Source organism: Gallinula chloropus (genome assembly GCF_964237585.1).
Source record: "Gallinula chloropus genome assembly, chromosome: 4".
NCBI classification, from domain to species: Eukaryota; Metazoa; Chordata; class Aves; order Gruiformes; family Rallidae; genus Gallinula; species Gallinula chloropus.
Genome location: NC_140088.1, coordinates 15,688,064 through 15,714,330, shown reverse-complemented (window position 1 = coordinate 15,714,330; position 26,267 = coordinate 15,688,064). Strand labels below are relative to the sequence as shown.

The window sequence follows — 26,267 nt, the reverse complement described above, 5'->3', positions numbered from 1 at the left end:
TGTTGTTCTGCACAATGCTTCTCGGCCATTACTCAGAATGGCTTACCTGGCACTGATATAAAGCTTTGGCTCTGTAATTTCCAAAGCATCATCCTACCTCCTTTGCCCTTTTTATTTGTTTCCACTCCCTTGGAGTGTGCCTGTTAGTCTTAGTTGCAGTTGGGTGGGTATAATGGCTCCATGTATAAACCTCCTACCTTGCGCTTGTCAGGGCAGTGAAGGAGCCCTGAGCAGGCAGGAGACACGAAGGGGTGCTGAGGAATCGCTACCAAGATCTTTGCTCAGCATAGAGGAGCGGGTGGTAGTTGGCACTAGCAGAAGATTCGTGCAGTACGCCTGGGATCTTACTGTGATGCAAGAGCCAAGGTGAGGGATGGGCAGGAGCTCTGACTGGAAAAGGTGAGCTGGCCTGGAGAGAGGGGAAAAAGTGCAAATAATGGCAGACAACAAGCTGAAGAAACGGAGAAAACATTGAAGTTAAAATAGAGTGAAATAATTGAGTGAAAGTGGGAAAAAACCCAATAAATTGAAGCTGGAGTTGCATGGTGTTTTTAAAAAAATGAAGACATGTTTGAAATGACAGGTGAGAAGGACTGAAGTAAATAAATAGGTGCTCTGGTGCAACAGCCTGGGAGGCAGGAACAGGGAGAAGGGGAAAGAAAAATCCAAGGTGGCAGAAGAAGAAAAGCAATATGAAGAGCAAGAGGGTCAGTGACAGGAGAGAGAAGAAGCTTGAGCTCCTGGGGGTGTGGTGATGGCAACCCACGATAACAAAAAGACATGGGAAGTTACTGGGATACAGAGGTGAGAGGCAGGCCTGGGAATATTAAGAGGGAAAAGCAAAAGTGCATGTGGGTTTGTTTCTCTGTGTGTGAGCACAAGCCCCAGCCTAGCCATGTGTGCACCCTCTCATGAGCACCGCCAGCCTGTCTTCCAGTTGTGTATGTAACGTTGTGCACTTGAGAGCAGGAGCTGCGCTGCCTCGTCACTGAAGGCAAAGATGGGGGCATTTATTAGTTTTTAAATAATGCCTTAATCTGCAATCTTTCCCGTGTGCTGTGAATAGGAACCGTGAGAGCTTTCAGGACTTCAGAACCATCTCAGGCCAAGAGATGGGGTGCCTGAGGCAGGTGCTGGAGAGGTGGCTTTCTTAGCGTTTCACCGAGGCTGTCAGATGAAGAGCATCACCCCGGGTTTTCTTCAGTGAAGCCAAGGGGTGGCGTTCCTGCCGGGTGGCTCAGCCCGGTAGCTGGGCCGAGGCGGGGCAGTTACATGCGGCACCGTTTCACGCCAAGACCCCCAGGCCTCTCCCAGCGCCACGGGCCCCCAGCCTCGGGCCCGACCCGACGCTTCGCGCCTGTCCTCCCCCCACAAGGCGCGCCGGTGCGGCACCTGCCCCGGAGCACCGCGTGGGGGCGGCCGTGAAGGGACCGCCGCTCGGGGGGGCCCGGCAGCGCTGCCCGCAGCCGCCAGCGAGGTGAGGCGGCCCAGGCTCCTCGCGGGGAGTGGTTGGGAGTGGAAAAACCCCGGCGAGCAGCGGAAGGGCCGGGCGCCGCGTCGCTCCGCGGGAGGTGGGAGGCCGGCCGGGCGGGGAGGGAAGCCGGCCGGCGGCGGCGCGGGGCGTTGCTGCTCCCACCCCCCCCCACCGCACACCCGCCCCCTCCCGCCTCGGGCCGTCGTGCGCTGAGCCGCGTGCGCCGCGGGGGGCGGGACACACCTCCGGTCGCGCGCGCTGCCGTTGGCCGGGCGGCGCGGGCGTGTGAGGGGCGGGGGGCGGGGACCCGGCTCCTGGCCGCGGCGCGCGCGGGGCCGGGGCTCGTTAAAAGGAGCGGGCGGCGGCGGCGGCGGCATCGCTCGGCGGCGCTGGTACCATGGCCCTGCGCAGCGGCTTCGCCCGGCTCCTCTGCAAGCAGGCGGACGCCAGACTCCAGCTGCCCAAGCAGGCGCACTCCGTGGCGCTGGTGGGCGCCCCGCTCTCCAGGGGGCAGGTAGGCATCGCGGGGGGGGGGGGTGGGAGGAGGAGGGTGATGAGGATGGGGCGCCCGCCGAGGGGGCAAGCGGGTGCCGCAGCCGATGGGCTCCTCTCCCCTCCCCTTCCCTCCCCTCGGCGGGTCTCGCGTACCTGACCGCAGGCAGCGCCGGCTAACGCATCGCCCTTCTCTTTGTCTCGCAGAAACGGCGGGGAGTGGATCACGGCCCCGCTACGCTTCGCGCCGCGGGGCTGGTGGAGCGGCTCGCCGGGCTGGGTGAGGCACGACGCGGCGTCGGGGGCTTCACCGGCGGGGTGGGGGCTGGGGACTGCGGGTCTGCCTTCGTCTTCCCCCCCCCCCCCCCCCCGCCTCCCTTAGCCGGGCATCCCTTTCACCGCTCGTTTCGGGAAAGCGTGACTCAGCCGCGGGCCCGGGGGAGGGGGCGGGGTGAGGTGGAAACGGTTCTTTCCGGTGAATCACGGAGCCCGACCCGCCGCCGGTGCGCGGGGGAAGGGGATGCCCGGCCGCCGCGCAGCGGGTATCGGCAGCCAGCCGCTTGCGCGCGCGTCCGGCCGCTGCCTGTGAAGCGCCCGGAGGAGCTGCGGCCGCACCGGGGGCTGGCGGGGGGACCCCCGAACAAAGAGAGGCCGGCTCGCCCGCCGCGGTCTGCTCCGGCCTCCCAGAAACTGCGGGGCGCGCCCGTCTCTTCCGCGCCGGTACCCGCAGCGCGCCGTGGGCGTACGCGGGGTGTGCGGTTCCCGTGCCGAGCGAAGGGACGCTGGGGAGACGTCGTGTGCGCTCGGTGCCTCGCCTGGAGCGGTACCTGTGGCTAAGCGCCCTCGCTAGTCACACCTTCTTCTTCTGTGTTCAGTACCAGCTCCTTAGCGTGTTCCTAAGGTGTGTGTACTCTTTCAGGAGGTGAGACCCAGAGCTCCCTGGAGAAGCCCTCGGATGTGTGTATGAGGTCTTGTCTGCAGTTCTGTCTTGAAAAAACTTGCAAAGGGCCATGGGAAGCGGAAAGCCCCTGGTCTCTGCACTGTCCCCGCTACAGTGACCTGAGCAAATCCATGGGCTTATCTGTGTTTTGGCCTCTCACACCTATTGCTTCTGCAGGTCAAAACCCGCAGAAAGGTGTACCACAGTTGTTACAGACAGGGCAGGAGGGATAGAAACCTGGAAAGCTGAGCTCCTTGGAGAAGCTTTGATCTAAAAAGCGTTATTGAAAACTGTACTATAGGGATGGATTGTGGAGGGGCCACAGAAAGAACTCAGCTAACTCCTTTGTGTGCTTAGGGTCAGTAGAGTTTAGATGCATGCAGAGAAAAGATAATTGCCTAATGACCCTCTAGCAAACTTATTCTGAATTATAAAACCACTTTAAAACAGAAGCTATTGTTCTATGCTGCCCTGTAGGCTTATCCTGCATATCTTGGTATTCACAAGCTAAAAAGTCTCAGTTGGCAATCAAATGAGAAGACATGTTTTGCCTTGTTTGATGCAAACGTGAGACCTATCCCAGCCCAGCCTTGACAAAATTCGAGTTCTAGTGAGTGTTATCTATAACCTCTATAAGCATAGGAAAGGATGTCTAAAGAGGTCTTGAATACTGGAATGCAAGCAGGTCCAGATGTTCCTGAGCTAAGCATTTAGTTAGAACTAACAGGTTACCAGGTTTGAGAGGAGAATCGCATATAGAGAGGAGCTGTTTATCTTGCAAAGACAATCTGCTTGAGGGTAGGGTGGTAGATTGAGGAGGACACTACCATGTATGTAGCCATTTGTATTGTGCATGTCTGTTGTTCATGGAAACTTAACAAATTACTGGTTTGGGGAGAGTGGGCCTGTTTATTTTCCTTCCCTGGTCTGGCAGGATAGCTTGTCCATAGTACTGTGATAATGCTGCCATTGCTTGGACTCCTGTGGTACACTGAACTGGCAGTAAAACTTTAGCTGCTTTCTTTCTAACACTAAAAATTTTCCTTTCATGCACTGAAGAGGGCAACAGAGCTACAGCATTATTATTAACTTGGATGTTTATCTGTTATGCTCAAATAGTAATTGTCATGGTAGGCTGTTGCTTGCTTTCCAAGAGCAGGTAAGTAGTACTGCAGCAGAACAGGTTTCTCCTTTAAAAAGCAATAATATTTATTGAAGAAATAGGTCTCTCTCACCCACCTGTATTGGCTACTTCTGAAGCATTTGTGTCCATAAGGTTTGTGTGTTTGTGTATGTATGTGGGAGTGTTTGCTGTTGTGTTGTGCCCCCATTCTCCACTGGAATGTGAGGGAGTGCTGCAAATGTGATTTTCCTTGTCATCACAAGCTTGGAACCAGGCATGAGGACAGGTGTGGAATGATGCCTCTCAGTAGAAGAGCAAGGAGGGATTCTGAGCAGCCTAAGGAAGTGTGGATGGGGGGTGAGGCAGTTACTGAAATTCTGTATTAACAGTAACTGTCATACCAAATTGCCCTCACTTCTTTCAAGTGGAAGAGACTTCTGGTGATCAGATTCTTCTGTTTGCCTGAAATTGTAAAGCTTGATGAATTTGAATATAAGAATGAGAAACAAAATTTGAACTTCATGAAATGAAGACACTCTGAAGTGTCTTCTAAAATGTAGCACTCAGGTAGCAAGTTGCAGGCACTGCACTTGTTTAGTCTAAAGTATATGTACTTTAAGTTCAATACCAAGCAGACATAGGGCTTTTCCTTTGTTTGTATGCCTGATTTGATGACTGCCATTGATACTGCTCAAGCTACACAGAATCACAGACTGGTTTGAGTTGGAGGGGACCTCAAAGATTGTAGAGTTCCAACCCCCTGCCACAGTCAGGGACACCTTCCACTAGACCAGGTTCTGAAAAGTCCCATCCATTGTGGCCTTGGAACAGAGTGACTGCATCAGAGAGGGAGAACACTAGACCTCTGTTTCTCCTTTGTGCTGTTTAGAATTTTGCTTTCACTGGCTGCTATCTTTGGGAGGGCATTTTTATTGTTCATTTTATCCACCCTGTCCTAATTTTTCCTCTTCCATAATCCTGTTGCGGTGTCCTGAGCTGCTACTCCACTTATTTTTGCAGGGGGACTCCCTCTCTTGAAAGAGATTGTGACTATACCTACATGGTATGATAAATTTTTAGCTGCCTAATATGATGACTGCCTGTGAACAGCTTGTTTATGCTTAGGCAGAAATATGAGGAGACAACTGAGGCAGATGGTATCCCTAGTCCATGTGAAGAGATGAATCTGAGCCACTGACTTGACTTTTATCCCCTTGTTAGAAACAGAACCCTGTCATGTGTTGGCAGTAACTCCAGGTGCACTCAGTAGGAGAGTTAATTTAGCAGGAGTCCAGCTCCTAAGGCAAAACCAGTGGGGGTGCAAGCCTGTAGCAGGGATAATTTAAGATGTAACTAAGCCTATAGGGCTTCTTATTCATCTCAGATGTTTGTCTCTTGGCTTTGCTGCTGCTCCTAAGGGGAACTAGAATATTAAGACTTAAAGGACTTCCCATCTTGCCAAGAAAGCACATCTGAAAAGAGGGGCCCATAACTCCCTGGCATGGGGGAGGAAAGGGCTTTGTATTGTTCTAGCAGTGAAGAGAAATGGATGCAGTATGTGGGGGCTCTTGGACTTGTGGTGGAAAGGCATAGGAAAGATAGGTGACAGATGCACTTGACCTAAGCTGTAGAAGATATAAAGTACGAAGCTCTTTTAAAGTGAGAGTTTCTTTGCCATCTCCTGTTTGATGTAGATTAAGCAGAGAATCTGATCAGTCTTAAATTCTGAATGGTACCTAGTCCTCTTGATAGAGAGGAGGACCACTCTCACATCTTTGAGTAACAGATAGCTCTTGTGTTAATTGCTGAAGCGCTTAAAGTGACTTAGAGAACCTCTGCTGTTGCTAATGTGGGAGCAACGTTGGTATAAAAACTCTTCCCAAATACTTATTCTTGTGTGTTGAATGCTGTTGATTATTTTTTTTCTCTTGTTTAGAGCTGGATGTGGCTGGGGTGCTGAGTTTAACTAAACTTGGGTTTGTATTACTCTAGAATTGATTAACACAGTCTGGATCAGAGTTGCTGGTTTGACAAGTGAGTGGACTGCAGAGACATGGGGTTTACAGACAGAAGTAGAGGTTGACTTATCAAAGATAATGACCATCATATTACTACTAGTCTTTTGTTTGACCAGAACAAGGCTCTTCAGTAATAGGATTCAGGAGGTCAGTGTAGTGACTCAGAAAGGAGTAACCTCCTCTGACAGAGGAATGAAGCTGCTAATCCCCATGTGACTGGGGATATGCTCCTGCTTTGCCTAAAACCATTGGACTCACAACTGACATCTGCTGCCAAAAATAGCAATTCCACTTTGCCATCTCACCAGTCTTGCTCATATGGTTAGTTTCAGTCGTAACAATAAATTATGAAGCACCTTCTACATGCATCTACTCTTTTTCTGCCTAAATCTTATTGGGTAAAGAATTTTAGTCTTACAGCTGTGCACCAAGGTATCTTCCTCTTAGTTATGCATAATGGAGTACTGATGCTGGGGTTCAGCAGATGTGGACTGGCAGGTTACAGCTGCAGTGTTGGGAAAATATTCATCAGCCCAGCCAGTAAATATGTTTAAAGAGTTGCCTATAGCCCTGAAGACTTTGTCAAACTACAATCTGTTAGTCCAATCTCAGTTCAAATGTAGGACAAGCAGAACGGTACAGTTTATCAACAGTCCATGTATGTTAGAAACAAGATCTGTTAGGAATTCCCTGTTTTTGGATTAGTTTTTCTAGTTTAGCTTTGCACAAACTTTTACTTCAGTTTAAAATACTGAACTTTGAAGAGAAACAACTTTTTAAGACATGCAAGTTGAGTAGAGCCAGTCAAGTCTGGCTAATCTGTAGAATTCAAATGAAGTCTAAATGTATTGTGTGTGTATATATAGCATCAAGATCTGTCTCTTAGCTTCTTGCCTAACATTTTAATTTCAACTTTTGCTGATAAAGTTGAAATGGGAGACAGACAAACCTCTGCAGCATTTTAAGCAGCATGTTTAGTTAAATCTCTTCACTATTGAGATGAGAAATGTTATTGTTCATGGGTTCTTTCTGGACACATCAGCTGTCAGTACTGCCAAAGCTAAGTCTATTAATCTGCTAGGAATATTCTCAGGAAAAAGTCGGTTAGGATATAGCTTAAAGGTTTTGGACTAACAGATAGGACTTCTACTCTACTAAGCAGAAATGGAAGTGCCCTTTTTACCCAGACACACTCTTCCCCTCCCCCCCCACCCCCCTCACCCCGCTTCTTCCCCCCAAATGGTATAGGTAGATGGCAGTCTTCTTGGTTTCCCTTTCTCTTCCTTAGGCACAGCATGCACAAACACTTCTGTTTAATGATGTCAGTAAAACATGCTTACTGCAGTATCCAGAACTAGAATAAATGACCTGGTTTTTTATTTACACAGAGATAGAGCCAAGAGACTCTGTTTTTTGTGTTTACTTCTTAAATGCGGATTAGCCATGATTGGGTTGGCTTCAAAGCCCAGTGGTTTGACATAAATCATGGACCAGGCAAAGGGGCCGGTTGTAACCAGCATTTACAGTGAGTCTTTGAAATCATGCCAGTTGTCAGAACGCATCATGGGGAGATGCTGCTTCTCTGGGCAAGGGAAGGCAGCCAGGAGCTGACTCTGGTAGCCAGGCAAGCATAAGGAGCCTTGCTGGGGCTTTGGAGGAGAGCTGTTCAGCAGAGGCCTCCACAGAGGCCATTTTTAGGTTGCTTCTTCACAGCAGACCTCCTCTGCTAGCTTGCCTGGAGCACAGGAAGCTAAGCTCTGAGATGTGGGGGAGTGTGCTCTGACAGGGGTTGTGGCTTATCCCTTTGCATGTTGTACCCTTGGATGTTTGCATGATTGCAGCTAGCCTTAAAAGCTACTAGAAAAATGCCATCAGGTGAAAGTCAGAGTATTCCTTGCAGTAGGTCAGTTCCCATTTGCTTCCCTTCCTTATGCTAATAGAGGACACCATCTGCTTGGGTTTACCTCTAAATGACAAGCTTTGTGTCAGCCATTGATTTGATGCTTGTTTGTTTTTCCTCTCCCAGTGGGCTGGTACATGTTCCAGGTTGCGCACTATCCATGCAGTTGGCTTTAGAAGAAACTTTGTGACCTTTATCCTGAGTTCACTATGTGCTTTAATTGTGACTGTTCCTCATCACTTTAAATACATCTAAAAATTTTAACTATGCAGATCAGGAAATCCTAGTTGATTATTTCTTCCTAATCTTTCAATAAAGGGTGATTAGATTCAAGAACCAAAGAACAGAGCTCTTGGGAGTTTTGTGTTTCTTCAGTTTTATGGTGATCTCCTTCATCCTTAATAGTTTCACATAATAAAATTAAGTTTAATATATGACTTGGCTGCAGAAACTCAGCTATAAAACTGTCTCTGGATTGAAATAAACAACATGTGATCTGAACTTATTTTTCTTTACTGTGAATGGTGTTGAAACAGGAGTTACTGGGGAGAAACACAAAAGGAAATGACAGAAATAAAAATGAGGTAATGAGTTGGGGCTTGATCTGCTTTATGGTGCACAAAATCTGTTGCTACTTTCTCATTTGAAACTAATTCTTTATCTCACTGTGGACTCACAAGACCAAGGTACCTATGTCAAGCATGTGCTTCTGTGAATATGGTCAGAAGATTGTTTTTGAATGGAAAGTGAAAACTTATGTTGTAAAACCATGTGGTGGAAAAATGGGGATGAGGCACTGAGGTCATAGGTCTTTCATTTAAATATGAAGACATGAGCTGGTCTGATGTTAGTTTCCTGTAGCTGGTAAGAGGGAGGGAGAGAGAACTTCAGCAATCTGATATATGCTGCTCTCCCTTACCTGTTTGTGCTTAACTAAGAATTAATTCTCTAGCCACCTAAAGCACAAGGAGCTGCTTGAGGGGAGCTGTTTTGGTATTAGGACTTCCTATGGCTGTAAGAGCCTACTTGTGTTCTTGCTGTTGGGAATTGTTTCTGGGTTAAGCTTATTTGAAGGGAATTGAACTTGTGCAGGGTTTGATGGAGTGGCAGACCTCAGTAGGTGCACCCTTGTCTCCTCTGATGCAAGCCACAGTGCAAATGTTTCTCAACACTTAATACTGACGTTTTAGTAGACCTCTTCAGGTCAAGTGCACTGGATTTCATAAGAGATTGAACTTACAAATTGTTATCAAAGGGAAATAAGGTGGATGCTCAATTGGAGTTTGGAAAAAATATTTCTTGGGTCATTTTATGCAAGGGACAATTTGAAACATCAGGCTTGGGGTAGCAGTTGGAATTGGGTTTGCTCTTTCCTGTTGTATGAGCTGAAGCCTTTTAAATAGGCACAGAAATGGGAACTTTATCTTAAATTCTAAAAGGCAGGGTGGAAATCACTGGAATTTCAGAGCTGGCAGAAACCTCCTGAATAATCACATGCCTGTATCAATAGGAGATTTCTTCCAGCAGATGCAGGTTCAGTTTGGAAGTTCATTCCAGTGTCCATTCTCTCCAAGTGAGCAGCTTATGGTTAAACTGGGCTGCTGAAGTCTCAGTCTCTTGTAGTGGGAACCATGCTAGCCTAATTTTACATCAACATGAAACAAAAGTAGGTGCTTTGTATAGCTTGTACACACACCCTGGGTAATTCTGGAGGGTTAAAACGTTCTTAAAAAGGATTCAGAACACACTGGTCATAACGAATTGAGTCATTTGTTTGCTGTTGTGCAACTCTGACAGTGTCTGAGAAATAGTACGGACTTTGTAATCCTAAGGCAATGAGTTTATACTCAAGAATGGTAACAGCTTGTAGCCCCATGTTTTGTTAACTTTGCCTGTAAATGTTGTTCCTAATACTCCTTGCTTCCTGAGGAGCCTTGCTGTGTCTGAGGCGAGTTGCTAAACAGGCTGTAATTGGAGAAAACGGTTTGTAGGAGTGATGCTTTCATGTGAGCAGTTTTATATAACACATAGTGTGATGTAAGATCTATTAACTGTGGTATTTCCAGATTCCTTTGATAGTTCAGCAGGATTTAGAAACCTAGAGGAAAGATTTAACTGCATTAATTTAGGATTTTTTCACCTCTAGCTCACAAATACCCAGTGTAAACAGGAAGTATCATGACATCATTTCTATCTCACCTTCCTCATGCTTTTGTTCCAGTTCCTCTTTGCTGCCTCAGCTGTTACAGTAGCATGCCATTGGGTGATGTCAGCAGACAGCCTGGGTTTTGAAAGCTGAATCTCCTACTATCAGATTGCCACTTCTGGCTCTGGTGCAGAATCCTAGAAGAGGAGATTGGGATGAAGGCTTTCCCTGCTGCTGCTCCTCAGATGCACGAGCCACCTGCTCTTACAGAAGAAAATATTTTCTCTAAATCTGTGTAGGGAAATGACTTACTGTAGTAACTGCTGCCTTCCGTGTGTCCTGAATAAATAGACTGTATTTTGCCACTGTATTTTTACATGGATTTCATGGGCAGACTGTTCAGTGGAGAAGGAATTATATTCTTCATTATGCGGGCAGTAGATTACTGGAACATAGTGGAGGCCAAATCCCTGGAGACATTCGAGGTCAGGCTTGCAGGGCTCCAAGTGACCTGATCTAGTGAAGACATCCATGTTAACTGCAGGGACCAGATGACCTCCAACCTTACACATTCTATGATCCTGTTTCAGAAGATAGGAGGTGAGCATATAGCACACGGAAGGGCATTCTCTGTCCCAGTTACAAGCATCATTGGGTTGAGCCTATGTCAATAGTTTATTTGAGAAGGCATGCAGGAAACAGTTTTCTTAATTTGTATTTTTACCCTTTTTTCCTCATGTATAATTTAGGCTCCTAATTATGAGAAATGTTGATTTCTTTTACCAGATAGAGTTAACATTCTGGTTCTGGTTGTGCAGGCTGAAGAAATGACTGCCCTTGGTCCCCTTGTCTGCTGAATGCCTGTGTGACCTTTCCCAGTCTGTTCTGGTCAAATGAAGTTGACCTAGGAAAGATCAACTATACACACTGTTTCAGGCTAATTTATTATTTTTTGACTGAAATGTGCCTCCAAGCAGCTGTTGATGAAACTAAGCCTGGGGGTGGGGTGTGTTAAACCACTGAGGATTGTGCTCCTGAACTGTAGAAGAGATACAGGCTGCCTTTACACACTAATCATTCATAACAGGAGAACTGTTTTGTGTTATACATCTTATTTATATAACTATTCTGTGTAGTCACACTCAGATTGACACCCTTCTGTGTTAGAATGACAGAATCATTAAGGTTGGACAAGACCTCCAAGATAGTCTAGTCCAACTGGCCCCCTACCACCTATATTAGTCATTAAACCATGTGCCTAAGAACCTCATCCAACCTTTCCTTGAACACTCCAAGGGACAGTGACTCCACCACCTCCCTGGGCAACCCGCTGCAATGTCTAACCACTCTGAGAAGAAATTTCTCCTAACTTCTAACCTGAACCTCTCCTGGCACAACTTGTGGCCATTCCCTCTTGTCCTATCACTACTCGGAGGCTGACCCCCAGCTCACCACAACCTCCTTTCAGGTAGCTGTAGAGAGCAACAAGGTTTCCCCTGAACTGTCTCTTCTCCAGGATAAGAGGAGCTTGAAAGAGAGATGAGGGACATAAATAGATGAATCACAACTGGTTTTTTCATCTTCCTTACTTCAAAAAGTAATCTCATCTTGAGCCAAAGTGCTGGTTGAGCTGACTTGGATACAATACATTTTCTGTCCTGCTGATAATTGACTAACAAATCAAACAGAATATATTTTCCATTTCTGTTAGAGCTTGAAAGTGGAGCAAAAATTTCTTTTGATCACATGCAATTTTGTATTATTTAGTTACTAGCAAAGTGCCTGGTGCTTTGTCTCTAAGTACAGACAGATAGCACAGATGCTGTGCTTTCCTGCCTTTCCTATGTGCCCCCATCCTTCTAGTTTTCAATCTGGATCTTCTGCCTTTTAGACCCATGTACTCTTCTTGTTAACTTTCTGTGCTGATATAAAAAGCTGTTTGTTTTTTACCATAGTGTATCTTACCATAGTGGCCCAACTCCCAAACAAACTAAGTGCACACTGCTTGGTGTGGTGGGTTAGACAAATCTCTCACTAGTGTATAAATAACAGCTGGGTCTGCCAGATTGCCCTGTGCTCCAGGATGTCTGTCCACTGAGCAATCCCTGTGTTGGGCAAAACACTGAGAAATTAAAACATGTTTCTCAAACATTCCTTTAAATGAAAACTGTGTGCAAGCAGAAAACAATTCAAGTCTTTTAAGTATTAGACTATTACCCAAGGCACTCCAGAAGCTAAGAAAATATATCAATAATTACTCTTAACAGTTAGACAAATTATTTTTCTTTGTTTAGTCTCAATGTGTGCTAACATGTTGATGTAATCTTTACTATCTGATCAATCCTAATAAATATGTGTACACATGTACATACACACCTCTAATCACTTCAGGATACATGGTTTATTGGTGTACTATCATTTTTTTGGCTTATTCAGTAAGCTTTCCTTTTGCTGAAGCTCATATAGCTTTGAAAACACTAGGCACAATTAATATCTTTTCCTACTATTTTTTTTAATGTTTGAGGGTTGGATTAGTGGATACTTCTGAGGTTAACTGTGTCTTAATCAGATAGCTATTGGATACTTGGCTGAAAACTTTGATATCACCTGGGGAGATTTGAGCTATCCTCTGCAAGCACACAGAAACACTGGGCCTAAACAAGGAGGAAGCACAAAGCTGAGGAAAAGCAGCTGCTACAAGGGTTCTCAACTCTACCCAAACAACAGTAACTTTTAAAGATGGCAACAAAAACTGGAGGCATGTGCTGTCTTCAACAGACATTAGTCTTTTCCTATAAAATAACCAGGTAGGCAACTTGATGCAGGAGATAGAGTACTGTTTGCCTAAAAGGTGGACCAGACCCCAGAATTCTGGACCCCAAAAGTGTGTGTCTGTGCCTCCATCTCTACCAAACCCACATGGTCAGCTGTATGAACCAGATGTGATTGTAAGAAACAAATTACTTTTTATTCAGAAGCTGGACTAAGTCTTACAAAGGGGAGTGGGAGGAGGGCAGGGTACAGAAGGAAGAAATCCTTGACCACAGGAGATACTACTTTAAACATCCTTGCTAGAATCTGCTGTGTCTGCATTGAGCACCTGAAAAGGCGTAACTGATTCCTTAGTGTGCTGTGAAAGATGGCCTGGCCAGTTCTTTGTTTTACACTGATCTAAAGATAAAGCTTTGATAGTATTCCCTTTCATTCTTTTTCATACTTTAACGGGTAAAAACACTGTATTTGTATCCTTAGTAAGAGAGAACAAAACATAAATGTCAGTCCTTTCTTCCATTACACTGTGTAATGTCCTATCCTGCACTAAGTCACCCTACACTTACTGTATATTTACTTCCCACAGATGTCAGCAGCATTAGATCAAAAGTATTATTAACTGGTACAGTTCCTGATACCTTCTGAATGATGCAGTGTCTTAAAGTCTCAATTCCAAAACTTTTCTCCTGGGCACACTAGCATATTTTCATTAAGCAGCTTTGGAATACTGAACTGTGTAGCAGTGAGCATGTGTGAGAAGTAGCCTTGCAGGAAGACACAAGTTTTAAAAACCCACAGTTTTGATGTTCATTGGACATCTCTCAGATCTCACAACTCTTTCCTGTTCTGCAGCAGAATGAAACAGAGGGTAAAAATATGTAGTGGTCAGCGGGAGATCAGATAGCACATCCAAATCTGAGCCTCATCCTTCCAGTCAGCATTGCTGGCCAGTTGGGTATTGCTGGAGGGAAGGAAAGAAAATCAAAAAAAACCAACCTGTGAGTGTCTGTGTTGCCTTTAGGCCAGGGAGTGTTATGCTACAGTCCTGCTTACCCCCCAAGTCTCTGCAGATAATGTGTTTTCTCAGAGTTGCTGAGACTACATTTATTTAATGCTTTGACAAGTAGCTGTGCTCAGCTAACATGTCCTCTCCTAGCAAATACCTTGCTGTGTCCATCTGTGTCCCTGCTATAAAAAGTATGTTTGCCTATTTTCCAGCCACGTTGCAACTCGCTGACTTTCCTTCATTCTTTTTACCAGCCAAAACTCCATTTGAAATTAAAGTCATGTTTTTCTCAATGCTACTTTAATGTTTCCACCAAACAAATTCATGGTGCCTGTCTCCTAGGCATTAGACTAGTGGCTTAATGGAAATTAGGAACCCCAGAGCCCCAAGTGTGCTCTTGCTTCATGTTGATGTGCTGGCCTTAATTTTTCTAATTGTCCTATTAGACATAGGATGGCTAAAGGCAAAACATCAAGCTCTAGCCTGGGTGCTTTGAACTGCAGACTGACTAGTGATTCTGAGAAACAAAGGGAACAGGCAGGACTAGTATTCAGGGTGGTCTTAACTTACAAAGGCATGGCTGGTGTAGCCATAAATACCATGGGGCCTGTGTGCTCCTCCTTGTCAGGTATCTGCATCGACAGGCCCATCCGGAACTGAGAGGCTCTGGCCTGGGAAATACTGCTAGAAATTTTGTTATCTAAATGACTGCTTAGAAAGCACATGGTATTGGACTGCAGAGCTTCAAAGGATAAGCTCTATAATGTGTGTGAAAGGGAATTAAACTTCAACTGCAGCCAGTTAGTAAATATGTTCCCTGGTGGGTGGGAGGAGAAGAAACAACACTCAAAAATTTTACTGTTTTTCCTACTCTGTGAAGTGGCTCCTTTTCAGGGAAAGTAGACAGAAATATGTTTAGGAAAAGCTGAGTCTTATACCCAGAACATCATCAGGCTCTAACAGTCAGTTGAGTTGTAATGGGCAATGGTAGGATCTCAGGGGGGGTTGGGATCAAAGCCCCAGAATTAAAATAGCTTCTAGAACATCTTGCACAGAGAAAAAATAGAGGTTCTCTTACAGAGCACAGTAATGTGGCCACCATGGAGCGGTCCCTAAGTACTGTAAGAAAATTTCTATTATTGGTAACTTGCACTTTTATGCCTGGATTCTTGTGGGGTTTAAAAATGGTAAAATAACTGTTAGGGCTCAGATACAGTTAGTAGAATGTGTAGTTGTAGGCATCTTAGAGTAACTGAGCTCATTTAAGGCTTATATGTGATCCAGTTAGGAAGGAAGACAGCAACACAAACTGTGCTTTTTAACATTAAAATTGCCAAGAAATCATTTTAAAAACCCAATCTGTTTTTCTGGGTGACTTTTTATGACTGTTGAATCTAATAATATCTTAAGATTTCTACCTGCAAAGTTCTGACATGGCTGTTTGCAAGAGCATGCAGATAGTCACATGCATCCATTCCCTTCCTGTTGAGGCTTTCATACTTGCCCAACTGATTTTCTGAGGGGACCACGGTTTGAACATATCCCTGGGCAGGTACTGAAGTAACTCACTGTCTTCCTTTGCTGCTCTTTCCAGGGTGCCAAGTGTACGACTTTGGAGATTTGAATTTCACTCAAGTTCCCAACGATGAACTGTACAACAACCTGATTTTATATCCCCGGTCAGTGGGTTTAGCCAGCCAGGTCCTGGCTGATGCTGTAAGCAGAGCAGTAGCTGCCGGACACAGCTGCGTGACTATAGGAGGTGATCACAGGTGAGCTCACCTAGGAGCAACTGGTGGTGCAGGTGACACTCAAAGTTTAAGGATTCAATTGAAACATAAGGGCATGTCGGGAACTACTTGGGGTTATCTGGCTATGCCAGAGGGTTGCAGCATTTGGATGTTATTGCTGTGATGAGTGAGCATGCTAGATTTTCTAAGAGATCATTTGGAGCCTATAAAGATTAGAGTGTGGGAAGGGTGACAATGGAGGAAGAAGGCCTCTTTCTCATCTGTCAGTACTAGTGTAGTCCTGTAGAGTTATTGGGAGTGTCTTAAGATCATGCTGTTGGCATGCTACGCAGTTCGTATGGGATGCACCCTGTGTTGTCACTGATGTCTGATGTGTTGAAACGTGGCAAGAGATGGTTACTAAAGACTTTGCTACTCTATTTCCAGCTTGGCGCTTGGTTCGGTCAGTGGCCATGCACGGCAGTGCCCACACCTAGGTGTGATCTGGGTGGATGCCCATGCTGATATCAACACCCCTCTTACAACTCAGTCTGGAAACCTCCACGGACAACCTCTCTCTTTCCTTTTGAGAGAGCTTCAAGATAAAGTAAGTATCTTGCTTGTACCTTTAGCCTGCATTGAAATCCTCATACTGTTTTATATGTTCTGGTGTGAGGTGCTTTCTAATCTGCTCAAATGATGACTTTTTTATCTGAGTACAAGCAAAAATGCATATCATTTGTGTATGCATACATGCACACACACACATATATATTACATGTGTACTTAGAAACAAGAGTAAGAGAAAGGTTTTCTTTGTGTTGGCACCCTTGCTGTGTGTGACACCTGACCATGGTGCCATTCCTGTGTAGTAGGTGGTGGCAATGGACAAAGGAGGGAACCGCCCCCAGCTGAGCCTGTGACAGCAAAGCTCACCCCCAGGAACCGCTGGTTCCTGCATACCTTGCATGCTGCTGCTTCTGCTTAGCTTGGCTCTTCCGTGTTTTGACAACCTTGGGGCCTGACAGGGGCTGTCCCTGCATGATCTCTCCTAACTGGCTGCTCTGGTGTCCGCTCCACTGGCAAACATTACAACTCAGAAGGGCTGTGCCTGCTCACAGGGTGCTTTTAAAGAGATAGTCTTTGTCAAAATGGTCCAGTCATCCAGAAGAGCTCTTTACTGGGTCAAATGGAATGCGCATCGCCAGTTTTTGCCACTGTGAAAATGCTCAGCAGTGGGCTGACCTGAGGCCTACACACCCTTTTGGCTTAGCTGCAGACTGTATCTCCCTATACAGGTACCTGTAGCATCTACTGCTACTGGAGACACTGGTGGCAGCCTGAGCACTGTTAGCAACTGCCTCGGCATCAGGAACTTAGGTCTGCTGAGGCTTAGGCTGGATTGTGGGATCAGGATCAGCAACTGCATGTTGAGAATTGGTGCTGGAGCTGCAACAAACCTGACCTGATTTATTCTGGCAGTTTGCTTTGCTAGTCACTGCTCTGAGGTTTTCCTTTTTTTCTCTGATAGAATCTGGGGTGCTGTGTTGATGGCAGTGTGCCTCTTCCAAGTGAGATCTTGCTCATCTGAAGATACCCTTATGTTAGTACCTGTTTAGCATAGCAAGACCACTTGTCAGCTTGTCTCCTGCAAATGCTTTTGAATTAATTCCATCCACAAGTCAGTAGAGTCATTTGGTGCTTTTACATAATTGTCTCTTTCCTAATAACTCTTGTGTGGTCTCTACAAACATGCTAGAGCTCACAATATAATGCAGAATTAATGGGGCATCTCAAAACATCCCCAGTTGAGAAGGTTCCTATCAAAGGTTCCTATGCTGTATTTCTGGTTTCTTGCCCCTAAGTTAAAGGGGGTGATTATTTTTTTTCTTTTTGGCAACTGCATCCACTTCTGCAGGAGAGAGGGAGCACAAAAGAAAGAGTTGTGAATTTTGGAGCTCACCTAAGGTGAACCATTTGTACTTGGTGAGAACCCAAGTTCTTTGATAGCTGAGGAAACAGGCCAAAGGTTACTTTGCTCTTCTGTCAATCAGAGGTATTTAATCATCTCCTTCCTGTATATACATTGTTGGTTTCTGGTCTGCTGGACTCCTGCTCTTGCACAACACAAAAAAGCAGGTGGTTTGTTTTGTTTTGTTTTTTTTTTTTTTCCAGAGCTACCAAAAGAATACTGAGAGCTTTCTGGGGGTGGGGGGATGTAACACACATGACCGGTCTCTTGTCAGCAGTGGCAGTAATGATGAGTAAGACTAGGCTCAAATTAGACATGAACTAATCAGGTATGGTGTTGTGCTGCTGATGGGATCTTGTTACAAGCCCACCTAAATTGTAGCTGTTTGGAGCTACAATTGGAGCCTGGGCAGGACTAGCTGACACAAGTGTCTCACCTGTATTTGCAGCTAGGCAAACAGGCCTGTGCTGATTTAGAGGGGCTTCTTACCTCATTGTACTCCTGTTAGAGGGAGGAAAATGAACATCTGTCTTGGTGGTACAGGACCACTTCTACAACAGGAGGTATTTTTGAATAGCTGTTTCGTAGCAGTAGAATGTGCCTCCGACAATCCATGTCTGGCTGAGGGGGACCTTCATGCATGAACAGGGGCGTGTGGCTGGCTCTCTGGCTCCCCTGCAGGAGCCAGAGACAGTGGGGTTGGTAATGGGAGAAAAAAAAATACTGTCTTGTCTCTTCCTAACTGCTTTGCAAGGACTGAGCCCTAAAACTGCCTGCCAGCAGCAAGGCGGCTGCTCCAGGCCTACACTCTGCCCCGTACATGTTCTTTCTCAAAACAGTAGACTAACCAGCTGCATTTGGCTTCTCAAGGTTTCTACCTTGGCAGAGGATATGTAGCATAGTAGTGTGAGGGGAAAAGAGAGACTTTGTGGTGAACCCTGTATCTCCTCCTTTGCTTTCACTCCTGCTGTGAAGGGGGCTTTGAGTGACCTCTCCACACCACAACACAGCAGTGTGTACGCATCTCTGGGTGGACCCCAGTAATTCCACCAAACTAGCCTCAGAAAGGCCAGTTAGCACTTGACTCCCTGCCTAGATTGTCCTGTAGAACCACAGAGAAACAGCAGCACCTTTGAGGGTATAAAAATGGGAGCAAAATCACCTGCATGATTCTGTTTTATCTTCCTGTTCCCTGCCCATCTCTACTAACTGGTACTGCTCATGTCGCATCTCCAGGCTTCCTGTTCTTCATTCCCGAGTCAGAGGACATGAGCCAAAGGTAGTGGTGTAACATACCTCTCTCTGGGAGGCACGATCCATTCACTGTTCTTGGTGCTGTGCCAGCAGCTCAGTTGAGCTGCTGTAACCTGTGGGATTGCAGGAGCACTGCGTCAGGCGCAGTGCGGGTGTCACACCTGTCAAGTCCTCGCCCTTGTTCGCTGTGTGACCCTCTGAACAGCTGTCCTGCCACAGCACAGCGGGGGAACTGATGTGGCAGCAGCCACTTAAGTTGGCACCACTGCCATGAAGTGCCCTGGCCTGGCTCAAGTCCTGCAGCTCTCTCACCTGCTGTCAGAAGCCCTTAGTCACGGCTAACGAGCTGGGTCAGTGCTCTCCCCAGTGAAACGGCCCCGTGCAGCAGACGTGACGTGATGCGTCTGGCTACGAAATGAAATAACGCATTTGGCCAGGTGGCTTCACAGGAGCAAGGCCTGGTACTCCTGGAAGTAAGGTGGCACTCCAGGGCTTTTTTTTTTTAAATCTTTAAAGTTATAATCCTGTGTCTGGCACCCCTCTAACTGAGCACTGGTATCTGGGCTCCTGGAACCATCCAAACTAAGCTCACAAACTACTGCTGATACCTTCCTGTGAATATGCCCACACCTATTCCTGCTGCCTGTTTGGCTGTTCTATCAGTAGCTCCTGTTCTACTGCAAGGAAGTAAAAGCCAGAAGGAAGGTTAATGCATTCCATTTTCTTTATTTAAAGAGACTAAGGTATAGTTAAAAATGGTAGTATTGACTCTGCTGAATCATTGATACTGGAGAGGGTCTATCAATATTATCAATGCTCCAGTTCATTTACCCCTCTTCTGAATTCATGAATGCAGAAAAGTTTCAGGTCATTGCCCAGAGTAACAAATACTTTTATCATATGCACTTATTGAATCCCAAGGTAATTAAATTAGCTCTGGGTGTGTTAGCCTTTAGAAACAAATTCAAATGTTGTAACTAGAATAGAATTAGTAATTGAGAAGTGTGAGAGGGAAACAAAGCCTTCTGGCTGCTTGACAGCTGTGTTGGCTGTAGCTGTTTTCAGAGCTGGGAGAGGAAGAACAGACATTTGAGTTAATTTAAAGCACTCCTAAAATTAGCAGGTATTAACTGAAGGATTTTTTTATAACTGCACAACATAACTACTTAATTCAAAGCTGGAAAATGATGACCTCCTCATCCTTCATTTGCTGTCCTCTACATTAAAAAGAAGTATGATGTACCCAGTGTGGAGTGGAGGCCCAATTTCCTTTCATGCCCTTCTTAATTAATTATTTCCCTTTTTGCCCATCTTTAACATACTTTTTTGCAAAAAAGTTTACATGATGTTCTGGTTTTTATTGTGCCGTTTAAGTATGACGTACTGGGTAAGTTACACAGCATCACCATTACATACACTGTATGAGTGATGCACATCCAGGTATTTAGTTTCCTCTTACATTCACTGATGCTAATTACTCATTACTTGTGGGTTTGGGCTTTTTAATCCTCCTCTTCAAACTGGGAAACGTAGAGGGCTTTTAGCTTAGAAACTTCATCCATTAACATTCAGCTCAGGTAAAACACTAGGACAAAGGTAAGGCCTGAGAAATCAGCAGTGAAACACTCAAGTTTCTCTATCCAAACAGATAAAAGGTTCTGTAACTAAAGTAGGGAGGTAAGCATTAAATAATACAGTTTTCCTGTACCTGCCATTAAACTAACCTAATCCCAATCCTTTGCTTGCAGGTACCACAACTTCCTGGCTTCTCCTGGCTAAAGCCCTGCCTTTCAGCATCGGATATTGTGTACATCGGTTTGAGGGACGTGGATCCTGCTGAATAGTAAGTTGGTTCAGATTAAAGGGGTTTTATGAAGGCTGAAATCATTTGCTGCCTTCCACTGCTGCCTGGTCACAAGTGTTGCTAGACCTACGTTTAGGCCAAAAATTACTTTTTAAAAAAATTTTTACTTCAACAGCTATATTTTGAAGAACTATGACATCCAGTATTTCTCCATGAGGGATATCGATCGCCTTGGAATACAGAAAGTTATGGAAAGAACATTTGAACAACTGATGGGCAGGTAACAAACTATTACCTAATTTAAACTGCTCTTATCTTCCCTTTGTTGAGTATCTGCTTTCCAGAAGGTGAAGTGGGTGTCACACTGTGAGGCAGCCTAACAGAACTGTGACAGTGTCCAGTAAAGTCACAGCACTGACTTTAGTCCTCGACTTTCCCATCTTGAACTGGAGCCATTTCACAATGTTAGACAAAAGCTAGGAGATAGGTCACAGTAGTTGCTACAGTTGTGGCTGGTTTATATGATTTGAGCCAATTCCTGAGGAATTCTGTGTTTTCCTGCAGTTGGACAAGGTGTTCAAATCAACTCAGAGTCTAGGGTATACATTGTACTTTAAAAATACCACAGAATCAGACTGGCTTGGGCTGCAAGGGATCTCAAAGATCAACAAGTTCCAACCACCCTGCCACGGGCAGGGACACCTCTCGCTAAACCAGGCTGCTCAACGCCCCATCCAACCTGGCCTTGAACACTGCCAGGGATGGGGCAGCCACCACTTCCCTGGGCAACCTGTTCCAGTGCCTCACCACCCTCATAGTGAAGAATTTCTTCCTGATATCCAGTCTAAATCTCCCCTTCCAATTTAAAACCATTCCCTCCTCATCCTATAACTACGTGCCCTTCTAAAAAGTCCCTCCCCAGCTTCCTTGTAGGTCCATTCAAGATACTGGTCTCCCCAGAGCCTTCTCTTCTCCATGCTGAACCCCAACATATATAATGTGTGTGTGTCTGTATATATATATATATATCAGCTTGCAGTAACTTGAATTCAGCTGTTTGTATACAAAGTAGAATAATTTGATGGCTTCTCCTTAGACTGTGCTCACATATGCTCTCCTGGTGACAATTGCTACTTTCAGTTCACTGCAGCCACCTCCCTTCAGTTCAATACTGAAGGCTCTGGAAAATGCAGAATGCCCCAGTCATCCTGACAGACTGGCTCTGAAATCCTGAAGCTTCATGTTTCCTCCAGCCTAGGTGCCATGCAAATCAGTGTTTCAGCCTCTCACCCTGGCTTTCTGTACGAAAGGAGAAAAGGCTGGATTATATCCTACATTTCTGTATGTTTTTCCAATGAAGGAGACAACCACTGGATGAGATGGTTAGAACAAAAGAATGTCTCTTCAGCCAAATCACACCTTGAGCAGATGCTCAGGGAAGCTACAAGACACACTTGTTTTCCCACTGTGTGCTGGGGAAAGGTCTAAGCCTGGCCAGTAAGAAGTGCCTGTAGAAAAAGCATGAGGTTCTGAGGCTGCTTTTCTTGGTTTCTTTTGTCACAGGAGACAGAGACCAATTCACCTGAGTTTTGACATTGATGCTTTTGATCCCTCACTGGCTCCAGCAACTGGCACTCCTGTTCTAGGGGGATTGACTTACAGAGAAGGCATGTACATCACAGAGGAAATACATAACACAGGTAGGTGTTGCCCAGCAGTAGTGACTTAGTGAGGACAGGACAAAATACAGAGAGTTGGTTATGTCTTTCCCATGTAAGTAGCTAATCAATGTAGTCAAAGCTCAGGTGCCTACAAAGTCAATTCAGCCTTCAGTAAGGGAAAAAGAAGTGCTATGTTTGGTCAGTACCCTGGGTGCTGGAAGCACCTTAACTATCAAAACCTTCACCCTACCAAAAGTAGATAAACTATGTAATATAGTGACAAGTGATGCCAAAAATGACTTGGTCATCCTGTATAATACTGCCCCCTAGTCATAAAGACACGAGGGAAACTGTAAAAGTGGACATGTGGAATAAAGAAAAAAAGAAATGGATGCAAACAAATTCCAGCAGTTTGAAGTTCCATTTTAGGAGTGAAGGCTACTGAATCGAGCTGTCCCTAAGTATACTGCAGTTGGCTCAGTAGATGAGGACTTTCCTCCTGATGTCGTGCAGCTTTTAATTTATGTGTTTAAACAATGAGTTACTTGCAGTAAAGGAATGGGAAAAAGTAACACCCAGCAGCAGATTCAACAGAATCCTGAGCAAAATGCCAAAAAATACTAGGTGAGAGTATTTTAGATCCCCTGTTTTTGAACTTTAGAAAACAAGCTTCCTCTTGGAAGTATGTATGGAACATCAAACTTTTTTTTTCCTGAATGCTAAAAGCACGAGGTAGTGATGTAAGAATGAACCAAATTAAAACCACAAACATGCACCTAGGAATGATAACCACACTGCTTATGTGAGAGCAGATTTTACATGTCCAAGGGGTACAGCAGGTGACAAGCTCGAGTGTGATCCTTGTGCAAGGAATGGAAGGCTGCAGAGGAAACCCTGCTGAGGTGTTACCCTTTCTCACAGTAACAAAGCTGTCAATAACTTTCACAGGAATGCTTTCTGCTGTAGACATGGTTGAAGTCAATCCACTGCTTGGAGCCTCTCAAGAAGAAGTGAACGCAACTGCCAGTCTTGCAGTGGACGTGATAGCAACGTGCTTTGGTCAGACAAGAGAAGGAGCACACACTGCTTTTGATGAACTCCCAACACCCAGTTCTCCAGATGAATCTGACAGTGAAGAGCAAGTGCGGATTTAAGAACTCAACATGCTGGGCACACTGGACATTACTAAGCTCTGCTGAGGCACCTGTGTGGGTAGTCGACACTTGGCAAATACTGTTAACTTCTCAATTTTTAAATAAACTAGCTTTTCCACTGATCAGTGGCTACTTTATTACATACCAAGATTTATTCCTTTAGTTAAGTATATACAAATTGATACAATAAAATATTTATTACCTTCTTATTCATCTTACCAGTAGTTCAAGTCTGTCTTTGCATTTTCCTTTTACTCCCACATTCTCTGTCTTTCTAGTGCGAGTACAGTTTCAGTTGAACACACTGTCTGGTGAGACAGTTCACTCCTCAGGCTGGCAAAAGGCACAGACAGCCCCTCCCTCCCTTCCTCAGCGGTGGAAAAGCTCATCTCCATCATGAAGATTCATCTGCTGCGAAAGAACTTGTAGTAGACGACACCTCCTAGGATGGCTACTTCCAGGATGATGATAATTGACAGCAACAACTTATTAGTGGTTACTCTAGAGTTTAGAAAGGAAAAAAAAAAAAAAAAGCTTTTTTAACCCCCTTGATTACAAGAGCAGCTTCTAGATAATTTGATCCCTGTCTTACCTCCTCAGTAAGTGTATGTCCTATTTCAGCTAGCTATTCAATAGCTCTTAACCAGCAGGGAGGCACAAACTCAGTATTCCTATACTCCTGTTTCCTGGCAATTCCACTTATATCTTTCCCCTTCAACAGTGGCCATTCTCTTCCCCGGCCCTGCATAAGGCAGATCATTCTGCTCCAAACATGCCTACTCATTCATGGCTCAAAACCCACCTTGTGGTGCTTTTATTTGGGGATTTTACAGTTCCACCTCAACCTTTACAAGTAATGATGTACTTTCACTACTGAAAATGACACACTGATCATGTCCTTGAGCAGTGGGCACAAAGGGCAGGCTGTTGGGCCAGAAGTACCAACTGGAAATGTACTCCATGTACAAGTTTGTGGTGAGGTGTGGCACAGCTTTTTGCAGCCTCAGTAGCAAAGAGCTGCACCTGAAGTGCAGCAATTCACTGTTACCTTGTGCTGGTGTCTTCACCATGCAGGATGGTTAAAGATCCTGTGTCACCCTAAATAAGCATTTCACCTTTAGTGTTGTTCAGCTCAGGGTCTGCATAGTGACACACATTCTTACCACACGCTCCCTAAAGCCTCCCCACAGCTCCAGTTGACAGCCTGACACATTATTTTGCCTGAACCCAGCTGGCAGCAAGGCTACTGCCACGTGATGTTCTAAGGTCAGGCACGCTACTCACCTCCTGGACACAGAACGTAGGATCTTGCGACTCTTGCTCAAGTTCTCATTTGTGTTCACCAACTGAGAAGAAACAAAAAAGTTACTTACCAGCTGAATGAGTACTGAATCCTGTAAAGATGCACCTGATGTTGAAATCCAGCAATTCATAATGGGACCATGGCTAACTCTATATTCCCCAAATTCCTACAATCAAGCATTGTCTTCTTTCTAAGGAGGAAACATTTCCCTTAGTTATATAAAAGGACAGATAATCTAGGATCGCTTTCTGCCCCTTTAGTTAAACTGCAAGTATTAGAAAGTTGGTATTAGCTCCTTTCATTAAATCTAATTAGCCCAGTTGATGCTGGAAGAAAGTGACCAAGGTGCTGTGTTGACACTGCCCAGTGCCTGCCTGTCTGGAATGTCTGAAACACCCTTCAATTTCTAGCAAAGAACGAACTGTTATTGTTGGGTCTAGGTGACCAAGCAGATCCGAGCTCTGACCTGTTAATAGCTCACCCATTTCAGCTCTGCAATGCTCAGAAGTGAACTGTCAAGTATTTCTCAGTCAGCTGTTAAGAAGCACACGATTAAGTGAGGTTATGGACAGCTAAAAAGCTCCTGTCTCACAGCCAGGCTCAGGATTCACAATGTACAGACACTGGAGGCTCCAGGTAGGATCTGATATTCACCTTCTGCTTCCCATGGAGGTTTGGAAGTGAAGTCAGATCACTTTCCATGACAGACACCTGCCAGCACAAGTCCTCTGCTGTTGAAACAGCTGCCCTCAACTGTAAAACTGCCCTGTAGGTATGTTACTTTGCACCCAGATGGACTGGACCAAGCTGGGAAGAAAACTACCCAGTCTATTCAAAGTATACCAGATTTCCTAGCTTTGCTTCCCGTTGGACCGTGAGGCTCATGCAATTCAGCAATACAATGCCTAAAAGGCTCACTAGAGATCACACAGCTTCAGAAACAATCTGTGCATAGCATGGTGTGATTGAAGGACTGCAGTATGTTTTTATTAGAAAAAGAACAGACAAAAACTGTACCTACAAACCTTGGAGGAAATCACATTTCCCTTCCTGCTTTCAGCCCAAACTTAGGAGCAGGGCAAACCGAATTCTGACTGAAATTGAAAAGCTACTTAAATGAAAAAGCTGCAGGCTTGGTTGTATTGAGCAGAAACAACTCCCAAGGAAAGGGGTTTGCTTTTTGTTTTGGCTGAGCATGCTTACTTGCCAAACTCGGTACCACCCTGCCTGTAGCACACCTAAAGCTTTACATTCAGGATCCTTTGTAGACACAGAAAATCCCATCACTTTGCTACTTCAAAAATCAAATTCTCAGTTTTGCATTATGTGTGTAAACAAAACAAAACCTACTTTTTAAAGCTTCCATAGCAGAAGAAGAGCTTCCTGACCCAAGGATGAGGTAGAGGCATCTTGTCTGACACCACTTTCTCCTGCTTTAGCTAATGTACAAATATGGGAAGGCTAGTAATTAAGTAACTAAGCTCCTATTAAATTTCATTTCCTTGGAGGAACCTACTA

The 26,267-nt window shown here is 45.2% G+C and overlaps 2 protein-coding genes across 4 annotated transcripts in view; one reads left to right on the top strand and one right to left on the bottom strand.

Annotated features, from left to right (window-relative positions):
* Positions 1-1,871: 1,871 nt before the first annotated feature.
* ARG2 (arginase 2) lies at positions 1,872-23,446 on the top strand (the record flags this gene model as incomplete). Its single annotated transcript, XM_084263043.1, has 8 exons — positions 1,872-1,988; positions 2,174-2,246; positions 15,466-15,643; positions 16,049-16,208; positions 20,576-20,670; positions 20,807-20,911; positions 22,195-22,331; positions 23,241-23,446. 8 exons carry the CDS (start codon positions 1,872-1,874, stop codon positions 23,444-23,446), a joined length of 1,071 nt encoding a protein of 356 aa, XP_084119169.1.
* VTI1B (vesicle transport through interaction with t-SNAREs 1B) overlaps positions 23,332-26,267 on the bottom strand; it is a 10,979-nt gene continuing 8,043 nt past the window's right edge. For 2 of the 3 annotated variants that reach the window (XM_084263046.1, XM_084263045.1), the window contains exons 5-6: positions 24,731-24,792; positions 23,575-23,947 (exon numbers count right to left, since the gene is read on the bottom strand). In XM_084263046.1, coding sequence (XP_084119172.1) covers positions 23,851-23,947; positions 24,731-24,792 — 159 coding nt within the window. In that variant the 3' untranslated portion in view covers positions 23,575-23,850. Of the gene's footprint in view, positions 23,418-23,574; positions 23,948-24,730; positions 24,793-26,267 lie in introns of those variants that run through there. The other variant, XR_014617262.1, reaches the window with a different exon arrangement.